The 12,381-nt window shown below is 38.7% G+C and overlaps 1 protein-coding gene across 1 annotated transcript; it reads right to left on the bottom strand.

Moving 5' to 3' along the window:
* Positions 1-9,238: 9,238 nt before the first annotated feature.
* LOC138881763 (uncharacterized) lies at positions 9,239-11,691 on the bottom strand. The gene is made up of 6 exons (XM_070162021.1): positions 11,377-11,691; positions 11,138-11,269; positions 10,597-10,750; positions 10,295-10,503; positions 10,179-10,237; positions 9,239-9,623 (listed from the first exon to the last, which is right to left on the bottom strand). The coding sequence occupies exons 1-6, from the start codon at positions 11,689-11,691 to the stop codon at positions 9,239-9,241; spliced, it is 1,254 nt and encodes a 417-aa protein (XP_070018122.1).
* Positions 11,692-12,381: the final 690 nt, after the last annotated feature.

Genomic DNA, 12,381 nt, shown 5'->3' with positions numbered 1-12,381 from the left:
CCTGAATACGGGAAATATCCATGCCCTCCACCAAGGAGGCTGTCGTGCACTCATTTATCAGATGTGGTCCCAATCCGTTCACGAACAAATGCACCCTATCACTCATCTCGGCCACCATATGGGGAGCATACCTTGCTAAAGAATCGAACCGTATACTGTACTCTCGCACACTCATATTACCTTTTCTAAGATTCAAGAACTTATCAGCTCTAGCTCGTCGTATCTCAACTGGCAAGTAGTGACGAAGAAAGGCCTCAGAAAATTCCTTCCATACAGCTGGAGGAGCGTTCAAACCCCTGGATCTCTCCCAACTATCATACCAGAGCACTGCTAAATCCCGTAGCCGATAAGAAGCCAACTCTACTGCCTCTATATCACTAACAAGCATAACCCGAAGTGTACGATGAACCTGGTCAATAAAAGTCTGTGGGTCCTCCTTGGGGTCTGATCGGGTAAACACTAGAGGGTCTAAATTAATAAAATCACGAACTCTCGTACTAACTGGTTTCTCAGCAGCACCTGTATTCTACCTCTGAGCCTGAGCAGCTACCAAGCTAGTCAATAACTGCAAAGCACTCAGCATATCCTGGTCTGTAGTGCCAGACGGAGGAACTGGAGGTGTTGGGTGCCTCCTAATATCCTCTGGAGGAGACGGGGTAGATGAGGTATGAGACGGCATCTCACTCTGAGCCTCACTTTGACGTGCTCTGGCTTGGGGAACCTGACTGGTACCCTCTCCCGCAGCTGTATCAAGTCGTCTACTAATTGTTTGCTTCCTAGTCGAAGGCATCGCTGAAAGAAAACAAGGTGAATATTAGAGACAAACACTTACGACTCAACTCTACGCACGATCTAGATTCAGGAAGAAGGTAACAACCCTAGATGTCATGTAGCCTCCTGATTATAAATGTGGCGCGCTACACATCCATAATCAAGACTCTACTAGACATGGCTCATAGACAATCCCTAGGACAGACTTGCTCTGATACCAAGTTTGTCACGACCCAAACTGGAGGGCCATGACTAGCACCCGACCATACTTGCCGAGCACCAACGTACATTTCATCTAACCTTCTTTATTATCTTTTAGGGCTGACGAGATCAATATAAATGGTAGACCTGGATCATGGACAACTAGCAATAAAATATGACGGCATGAACATACATAGCAGGGGATGACCAGACAATCAAGAAACTACATATAAAGTATGAGCTACCACGCTACCATGAAAGACTATACAACAAAAACCAGCTGACAAGGCATACCAAACTATACATGAGTCGACACTTGTCTATGAGCCTCTAAATAAACATAAGTGCTGCAACATAGCCGGAACAGGGCCCAGACATACCCATAATGTCTATAACAAAAATGCATACCAAGACCACGGCAAGTCCGGAGAAGGGATCTCGCCAATCACCGCTGAACTGGACAGCCTACTGTGGTGGAGGGATCTGCACCTGCCTGTCTATCAGGACCTGCAACACGACATGCAGCGTCTACAAATAAAAGGACGTCAGCACGAATAAAGTACAGAGTATGTAAGGCAGGGAACCATAAATACGAACAGTAATGTAAGCAGGGATAGAGAATATACAACCTAGAACATCTGAGTACCTTTGAGGGCTACTGACATGAAATGCATGATACATATGTATGTATACATAAACTTTTAAAACATACGCCTCTGTGGGCATCATCATCATCATATCGTACCCGGCCATAATAGGCTCGGTAAAAACATATCTGGCCATCATAAGGCTCGGTAGAATCGTACCCGGCCACGTGGAGGTCGGTAAAACCCAACTGATCAGTGGTTGCATAATAGGTGTCGTACCCGACCGACTATAGTGCGGCTCGGTAGAGTAAAATAGATACATATATATAATGCATGCTCGACTCATGGAATCACATTCTAAACCTTTCGGAGTGACGTAAGATCGGTATCCTCTGTACACGTTATTAGGACCAACTCTTCATTACGAACCTTATAAGAATCAGGAAGTACCAACAACATTGATAACATAAGAATAAGAGAAGCAACATTAACATCAATCGTTCCATAAGAGGGAAAGCAATGTAAGTACTGCTAGCTTCTAAGAGTAGAGTATCTTTGGAAGCTCGTTCATTATATTATGTACAATCGGAGTCGTGCAAAAGAAGAAAAGGGATATCCTCACATACCTTGTATATACTGCCCCAATCACAAGTATTGCAATTGTCACAACTCCTTAGTCTACAATAAGAGAAATGATACTATCGTTATCAATTAAGCGTCATAACTATTATGTATCAACCACAACCTATTTTACGTTGAAACGGACAGCACCTCCCCTATATATATGACTTAACACCATTCCAAACAATCACCAAACAGCCCAAAAAACATCAATAATAAACATATTGAGCCTCCCAAAATAGTCCACGCACAACCTTATTACATCATACATACGACGACCACCGTAGTCGTCTCAGACGACCCGGAAATGTTACGAATCACTATCAGCACACAATCCTACATATATATGGTGGTACTCCACACCCTTCCACCTCCAAAACTCCACAAAATAGTAGTAAAACACGCAGCCCAATAGCAACACAAAACAGTCCACAAAATAGTCCGCTACAAGTGAATAACTCGAACTCACGGCTTCCGATCACCGTCCCGTGAGTTCTTACATGTATAGAACGAATTACCATGAATTCACAGCAGAGAAAAATGTATGAAATATCGAATTAACTTACCTTACTTGTTAGATAACTCAGCCCTTCCCTTGGTTCTTCAAACTCTAGGTTTTACCTTCAAATAGAACTTGAAAGAGAGGGAAAATCGATTAGGGTTTGTGTGGGATTTTTGGGGAGGGGTTGCAGGGGTTAACTTTGGTTTTGAGGGTCTGAAATATGGTTGAAATAACTGAGTTCATAACCCCTTAAAAGTCCTCTCTTGGCCGACTTAGGTCTTTTAATTTTGTCCTATCATTTTGGCAAGTAGGTGATGCACCTACTTGTTATCTACCAATCTGCGCAGGCTTGCAAAAATATGAATATCTCTATACTCCGAGATCGTATTGATAAATGGTTTAATGCATTGGAAACTAGACTCATAGATCTTTAATTTTGTGGGTAGATAACCCCGTAATTCCTTGTAAATTAGGAGAAAAGCTTAGAAATATTTAACCTAATGTTTAAGTAAAATTATGAACCTAAGTTGCGACAATGTTTGTCGACTTTTGTTTCATAACTCGTTTAACTTCAAGACTTATGATACGGATATCATATGATTCAACCACCTTAATACATGACCTTGAGTGTATTAAGAACCTCTAGGTTTACCTGAAACTACGAGTTACCACATCCTTGATTCGTTTAACTTCTAATACTTGTTATTCACCCTTATACACCCTTGTATCACTTAAGACCAATAGGATTAACTTCTTATCATCTCAAAGGTAATTCCTTCTTGAATTTATGTTAAATAATATATGGCATGAACTAACGCGTGTGGATATGGGTTGCAACACTACACCTCCTTAGGCACTTTAATACATACACTTTAACCTTTAAAACCCCACAGTTATGTCAAACCATGACTGCACCTACATATCATTATATATTAACCCTATTCTTCTTTAAGCACAATTACATCAAGAGCCACCACTTATCAAGGAATATATTTTTCACAACAATACAACTATTATTTTCCTTTTCTCTTTTTTTTTTGAATTCAAGTGGCTCTTACTTGTTCAAAATAGTGCACATTACTCCTTATTTCATTAGTTCCACTCAAAAGCCAAACCAACCACCCAACACTTTAAATTTTACAAAGTTCATAACAATTCAAGTGCTCATGAGAGGTAAAAGGTTCAAACAGATAATTAATTCAAACAAATGGGGGTAATGCTTTTAATGTGGTTGCCAAAGAAACAGGATTACAGGCTCAAAGGGGTTAACTACGATACATAACAATTAGGCGGGTAATATATATATATATATATATATATATATATATATATATATATATATATATTAACATAACGCGAAATTCATCCTCCAAGAGGTTCCATAAAAACCCTAGATTAGGAGTTTAGCTACGCATAATCATTTTCACAATCATAACGATAAAATTCATCTTCAATGATAAAAACAAGAGGAAGAAAGGTAAAAACTCTATGTCGAATCTTCCGCCTTGCTTCTTGCCTGTTCTTGCCTTCAAAATTACTTCAAAAACCTCGATATCCTCATTTTTTGGGCGAGATGGGCTTCTTATAGGTCAAGGAGAGTCGTCCTAGAAATTACAAAATTGACCTTGTATTATTTGGCTCCGAACACCTCGTCCGTGGTCGCGGATAGGCCGCAGATTTGGCACAACTTTTGTCCGCGGCCGCGGACCTAGTCGCGGATTTAGTCCTTGCTCTTTCTTCTCCTTTTCGATTGTGTTATCCTCCGATTGGTCTTCGATACTCCATATTGACTCCAAAACACTCTTTTAGCTTCCTCCTAGCTCGGAATGGCTCCTGCAAAACATAAAATTCTTAATTAGAGCATTTTGTTGTCTTTTAGAATCAAACATTGATAAAGTGCGGCCAAATTAGAGTGTAAATTGTTTAACCAAAAATAGGGATTTCGGTCAAAGCTTATTTTTAGAACAACTCAGATTACTGATAATCGAGTAGAAATAGGAATAATTTATGTAAATAATGACTGAATAGAAAGCAAAGTAAATTAGTATATTCCAATAGTATTTCGTGTCCTTAAAAATGTTCAGTCCTCACATTTTATAGCTATTTCTAAGTAATACGTTTTTCTCCTTTGATAATGGAGTCATTATGGATAATTAATAGCATTTAATGTATGTTATAATTGGTAATTATAATAGATTCAATACAGATTCCATAACGTTTTTCGTAATTAATGCCTATTAATTACCAATAATACATATCTATACCCCTTTTGCTACCTAGGTTCATTCTTTTGATGCGACTTCTGAGTATCAAGAGGTTCGAGCACCTATCCTTTCTGATTTTCTTGGATCTCTACCCATTCATTCTTTAATGCTTGTGACGCATGGCATCTTCTGATTGGTTTTGTAACTTTTCAGCGTCTTTTAGGTCTTTTTTACGGCTTCATCAATTACGAAGCGACAACTTCCATCATGACGTTTCCATCATTACACCTTTTCCTTTGACGATTGCTTCTGAGTATAAATATAAGTTTCGCCTTTGTCTTTCTCATAAAAAGTTTAGAAGATTCACTTCTTGTTTTCTTCTTCCTCGTACTACTATTTCTTCTTTAAACCCTAACCCTCGAAGAGCCCCTATTGTTGATGACCTTCCTCTTGCTCCTGTTAGAAGCAGGAAAGGAGGAAAACTTCGTAGTTTAGGGTCTTCATCGACACGGGGCTTTTCTATTCCTCCAGTGAGTTCTACTCCACCTTCTAGAACTAGGGGTTCTCTTTCCAGAGATCTTCGTCTAGAAATAAAGACTCTAATGAACCCCTTCGTGAACCTTTGGTAGACAAAATTGTTCCTGCTGAACTATCTTTTTACACTGATAGGGAATCGATCAGAAATCAAGTTTCTTCCATGTCTTCTTTAGATCGTGCTGATATTTACCCATCTCAAATCACTGAAGGTTTGATCTCTGTTGTTCGTAGGGATTGCCACTGGAGACATGATTTTCCCATTATAATTCCCAATGCGAACCAAAGGATTACATCTTACTTGACTGGATTTTCTTTTGTGTATATATACCCTTTTACACTGAATTTTAAACCCCCCATTGATCCTGTTATCATCGAATTCTGTCTTTTTTCGACGTTTGTTTAGGATAGATTGGCCCCATTGTGTGGAGGGTTGTTGCATGCTTAAGGCATTTAACCAATATGGCTAGTTTGCCTTTTACTTTCTTCCATTTGATTCATCTTTACTTTCCTAAACTTTTCTGCCATGGGATTTTCACTTTAGTAGCGAGAGTTAAGAGAGTGTTAGTTAGCCCAGCGGATGATAAGGACCGTGGCTGGTATGTCAAGCTTGTTGCTACCCCCACTGTTGGTTTAGTGGGTGAAGAAAATGTTCCATTTCATGAGAAGCGGAATTTTGTACGTAAGTTTTCTTTTTACAATTTTTTCTATCTTTTCTCTTTATTTTTCTCACTACCGTTTAACCTTTTCCTCTTTTCCAGCAACCATGGGAACTGTTGATGAGATTCCTAATTTCCGTGGTTAGGTAGGAAAGTTATTGAATGTTTCTCCAATAGAAGGTACATCTTGGAAAAACCTATCGCATAGGTTTGGTTGGAAGGTGAAAACTCATGGTAAAGACTTTTCTCATCTCTTCTTCATATTTTTATTCACCCTTTCTTTAGAATTTGTTTTTATCCTTCTTTTTATCAGAATTTCCCATTCGAGGTATTAGTGCTGATGATGTTGTAGCTTCCAGAGTTTTTTTGGAAAGAGCTCAAGAGATAATCTTGGGTTCTTCATCGAAAAGGAAGGCTGATACGACCCATGATTCTGAAGAAAAAAAAGAAGAAGAACAGGATGGAAGTTCCTTGATTAAAAGGCCGCGGGCTAGAAGACGCGTCTTTTCAGATGATGAAGCAACTCCTCCCCGTTTTGTTCCCATATCGAGCCTGTTGAAGCCACCTTGGTGAGCTCTGATGATGACACTCCTGCGGCAGCTCGTGACTCTGATGATCAGCTTTTTTCTCGTGGGTTTGATTGTAATAATTTGGGTTTAGTTTCTGATGAAGTACCCCTTGCCTCATTTACCATGCCTATTCCCGTGACGTCTTCTTTACCAATTGTAATTGCTGCTGTTGCTGCTCCATCCCAAGCTATTTTGACTTCTTCCATAGTTCCCCCTACTACTGTCCTTCATATTGAGGTTGGTTCCTTGAGTGGAAGTGGAGCTATGAAGCAGATTATCATCGAGGTTCCTGCCGATGGTAACCTTTTGAGAAAGTCAGGTCGGGCTGACGTGTGGCTGAAACCTCTGATCGGTCCAGTTGAGAAATCCAAGCTCAAGAGTCACAACTCTTTGACTTGGATGAATGACATAGTGCAGTCATCATTAAAGGTATTTTCTTTCTTTTCATACTTTACTAAATCCTTCTTCTATTAAGGTTCTTACCCCTTTTTTAGATCAATCTTGTTGGCATAGAGATGATGAAGAGGGTTTCTCATATGGAGCAATTAATGCATGATTATCAAATTGAAGCGGACAACTGGAAAGAACAATATGAAAGCCTTCAAATTGATATGGAAGTATTGGAAGAAAGCAAGTGCACCTTAGAGTAGCAATTGAAGGTTTTGACTTCAGAGTTAGCAGTTGAAAAGGCTTTCTCAAATCAAGCTGGCAAGGACAAAAATCTCCTCGAGACATCGTTTTCTGAGCAACTCTCCAAAGTCAGTGAAGAGATTAGAGAGTTGAAGGCTTTGCTAAGTGAGAAAGAGGTTTATGCCGGTGAACTTGTGCAAATACTTACTCAGACCCAAGAAGATCTCCGTGAGTCTTCTGATAAGGTCAGTTTTTTAGAAAGTTCACTTGCTCCTCTGCAAGCTTATTATGATTCTACCTTGGCTGAGAATGAAAAGCTTAAAAATGAGATTGATCAATGGGAGAGAGATTATGAGATTCTTGAGGACAAGACTGTTATTGAAGTGAGTTGGGCGATTTTAAACACATGCCACAATACCTTTTTGGAGGCTAGCCAAGAGGGTTTCAACTTGGATGCTGAGTTAGCCAAGATAAAGGAAAATATTGAAAAAACACAGCAAGGCCAAGAATTTCATTCTCTCATGGATGATACTCCCGAGCATGTTGAAGACGATATGGGTCGGTGAATGCCCCAACTCCTTCAAGCCAACTCGAACCTTCTACTGCTAGTGATACTGCTTTAGATCCTTCTTCAGCCCCTCAGTGAAAGCTTATGATATGTGACTTCTTTTTATTTCTCGGTGGAATGTGATTTTAAACTTCGGTCTCATTTGGGGGTTTAGTTTTTTGGAAATGACAAGTCCCCAGACCTTTCGGGGCATTTTGTATAAATGACAAATAGTTTACGACTAGGTTCATACTTAGTCTAAACTTTAATATTAAGAAGTTTTTGTTTAACTTAATTGTCTTGAGCTTCTGTTTTGCTCGTTCTTGCCTTTATATTCAAGGTCTTGTTTGTTAATTCGTGGGTTTTCGTCTTACCCTTTCTGCATTTTTTGTTTACAAAAATGCTTTATTAACTTCATGGATATTTGAATCAAACATGAATATTATAAAGGAGGGCCCTTTTATACTCGACACTTAATGAAGAAGACGTCTCAACTTCATAATGGTGTAAATATACGAAAAAAGAAATAGGAAAACACATGTTTCTTGAAATAACTTTGATAAAATTTTCTTCTGAACTTTGCCAAGTTTAAGTAACATCCTACATGTATTTAAATATCTTCTATAACTTTTTGTAACTGTATTTATTACAGCAGATTTTCAAAAAAGAAAATAAAATCCAAGGGTTTTTTATACCCATGACTAAACATTGCCTTTAACCTAAAAACCTTAATATTTTGAAATCTATATGAAGGTTATTTGACTGGCTTGTGTTATTGGCTCGTGAATTTGCGCTGCACTTGATATATTCGATGAGTAGACTTTTGAGCTTGACTTGAATTTGACTTGCATTCAATCTTTTTTGCCTTCTTATGTATATTATATAGTCCCCCAAGTGTTTGAGCTTTGAAGTATGAAATCTCGAGCACTTGATTACTCCTTCCATGTGGTCCTTTTCCTAAAAAGAAAAAACATACGGGACTCGGAGGTATGATTTTAGATGAAGACTGCTTAACCCATTTAAATTTCTATCAGAATAGTTGTAACCCTAGACCGGGAATTTATATTTTTCCATGTGTCTTGCAGGTCATGATTCATCACTTAGTATGGGTTAGCTTTTTGCCTATCATCTAAAATTGTTAGTAAAATTTTAACAATTCAAAAATAAAATTTTAAAATGAGGGTACCTGCCTGTGGATATTTCCTTTCCTTAGAAATAGTATCTCTTTAGATGAACAACGTTCCACTGTGAAGGTAGAATCTTGCCATCCATTGTTTCCAGCTCGTACGCTCCTTTTCCTGCGATACCGTGAACCTTGTAAGGTCCTTCCCAAGTTGGACTTAACTTTCCCGCATTAGCTGCTCTCATGGATTGGAAAACCTTTTTGAGTACGAAGTCCCCAATCTTGAAGTATCATAGACGAGCTTTCCGGTTATAGTAGCGTTCTATAACTTGTTTTTGTGTTGCCATCCTTATTAGTGCAGCTTCCCTTCTTTCTTCAAGTAAATCTATGTTTACTCGCATTTCTTCTTCGTTTGACTCCTCAGTTGCTTGTGTATATCTCGTGCTTGGTTCCCCTATCTCGACTGGGATCAAGGCTTCAGCTCCGTATACAAGTGAGAACGGTGTTTCACCCGTACTTATTTTTGTTGTTGTGCGGTAAGCCCACAAAACACCAGGTAACACCTCTGGCCAATTGCCTTTGGATTCCTCCAATATTTTCTTCAAATTGTTGATAATGACATTCGTTGATTCAGCTTGTCCATTACCCACCGGATGGTAAGGCGTTGAAGTAATCCTTTTAATTTGCCAACTTTGAAAAAATCCTGTGATTTGTGCACCTATAAATTGCGGGCTGTTATCACATACGATTTCCTTTGGTATGCCGAACCGGCATATGATATTTCTCCAAATGAAATCTCTGACCTCTTTTTCTCGTACATATTTAAAAGCACCTGCGTCTACCCACTTAGTAGAGTAATCAGTGAGTACTAGCAAAAATCTTACCTTGCCTTTAGCTTGTGGTAGTGGTCCCACGATGTCCATCCCCCACTTCATAAAAGGTCACGGTACAATGACTGGATGTAACAATTTTGCAGGTATATGCATATTGTTACCGTATCTTTAGCACTTGTCACATTTAGCAGCAAAATTTTCTGCGTCTTGTTCCATTTTGGGCCAATAATAACCGGCTCTAATCATGGATTTCACTAAGGATCTTCCTCCCGCGTGATTTTCTCAGTGTCCCTCGTGTATTTCTCTCATCACATACTCTGTTTGAGAAGGTCCGAGGCATCTTGCTAAGGGGCCACCGAACATTTTACGATAAAGATTGCCTTGTTTTAAATAGTACCAAGCAGTATTTTTGCAAAGTGCTTGAGCCTGTTTCTTATCTTCAGGGACAATACCATACTGCAAAAAAGTGACAATCTCGTTTCTCCAATCCCAAGTTAAATTATTTAAATTTACCTCATTTTTGTCTTGATCAAGTACTGAATGAAATAGATGAATTACATAAGCATTTTTATCATTTGTCACTTCTGCTGCAGATGCAAGATTAGCTAGGACGTCTGCCTTGACATTTTCTTCTCTTGGTATTTGCACAACTTTCCAGGTTTGGAATTGCCTAACTATATCACATAACTTTTCTAGGTATTGTTGCATTCTTGCCTCTCTGGCTGTATAAGTCCCCAGCATTTGGTTAACTACGAGCTACGAATTGCTTTTTATTACAACATGTTCTATGCCAAGCTCGCGTGCCAGTTCCAAACCTGCAGTCATAGCTTCATACTCTGCTTCATTGTTATTAACAGGGTGGCATTTTATGGCTTGTCGTATTGTTTCACCCGTAGGTGGTACCAAGACAATTCCTAGACCTTCCCCTTTTACATTCGATGAACCATCAGTGAATAAAATCCAAAGTTCCTGGATTAGACCCGTTGAATACTTGTAGTTCTTTTGTTGCTTCTAGTTGCATACCTTGGCTAAAATCGGCCAAATATCTGCCAATACCTGTGACTTTATTGCAGTCCTAGGTTGATATGTAATGTCATATTCACTCAATTCTATAGCCCACTTGGCTAACCTACCTGATAACTTGTGCTTATGTAATATATTACCCAGGGGATAAGCAGTTACAACAGAGATGGGGTGGCATTGAAAATAAGGTCTTAATTTCCTAGATACCATAATTAATGCAAGTGCAAGTTTTTCTAGATGAGGATACCGAATCTAAGCATCTAATAATGACTTTCTAACATAGTAAATTGGAGATTGTTTACTTTGGTCTTCACGAACTAAAACAGTACTCACCGCTACTTCTGCAACAAGGTAGATAAGTAATTTCTCCCCATCTTTTGGTTTCGCAAGCAACGATGGATTTGACAAGTATACTTTCAAATTTTTGAGTGCTTGCTGAAATTTTTCTAACCATTTGAACTGATCCTGCTTTTTTAGAGCTGAGAAGAACCTAAAGCATTTTTCTGATGATTTGGAAATAAATCTTCTCAAGGCTAAAATTCATCCCATCAGTCTCTGTTCCTCTTTTTTACTTGTAAGATATCAAGAATCTCCTCAATAGCTTTAATTTGCACGGGATTTACTTCAATGCCACTGTTAGAAACAATAAATCCCAAAAACTTACCTGATGAAAAGCCAAATGCACATTTCTCAGGATTTAGCTTCATATTAAATTTACGAAGAATCTGAAATGTATCAGACGGGTGTTGAATATGATCCCCTGCTTGTTGTGACTTGACCGGCATATCATCTATGTAGACTTCCATGGTTTTCCCTAAATGTTCTTGGAACATTTTGGTCACCAACTGTTGATATGTGGCTCCAGCATTTTTTAGGCCAAATGGCATTACTTTGTAACAGTAAGTCCCCCTGTCTGTTATAAATGAAATTTTTTACTCACCTAAGGGATCCATTTTGATTTGGTTATACCATGAATATGAATCTAAAAACTTAACAATTTATGTCCTGCAGTAGCATCAATTAGTTGATATATATGCGGTAATGGAAAAGAATCTTTAGGACAAGCTTTGTTTAGGTCAGTATAATCTACACAAACTCGCCACTTACCATTCATTTTTGGTACTACTACGATATTAGCTAACCAATTTGGATATTTACCTCGCGGATAGGCCCAATTTTTAAAAGTTTTTGCATCTCATCTTGAATCATCTGATTTTTGAAAGATCCTTGCTTTCTTTTCTTTTGTTTGACAAGTGGATATGATGGATCTTCATTTAACTTGTGAGTCATTACTTCCGAAGGTATTCCTGTCATATCAGAATGGGACCAGGCAAACCAATCCATGTTAGTTTTCAAGAATTCAGTCGACATACCTTCCATTTCGTGGCTTAGGTTGGCCCCAATGTAGACTTTCCTTTTAGGCCAAGGTATGAATAGTTCTACAGCTTCCAACTCTTCAATTTCCATTTTGATGTTTTCATTTTCTTCCGGTTCTTGGATGGAATCGGGCCTCGAGTCTACATTTGTCCGCTCGTGTTCAGTTGAGGCTTGTGTTGCAGCATCCTCACCTAGATTCT

Source organism: Nicotiana sylvestris, chromosome 11, assembly GCF_000393655.2.
Source record: "Nicotiana sylvestris chromosome 11, ASM39365v2, whole genome shotgun sequence".
Taxonomy (NCBI): Eukaryota; Viridiplantae; Streptophyta; class Magnoliopsida; order Solanales; family Solanaceae; genus Nicotiana; species Nicotiana sylvestris.
This window is presented reverse-complemented; position numbering and strand designations above follow the sequence as displayed.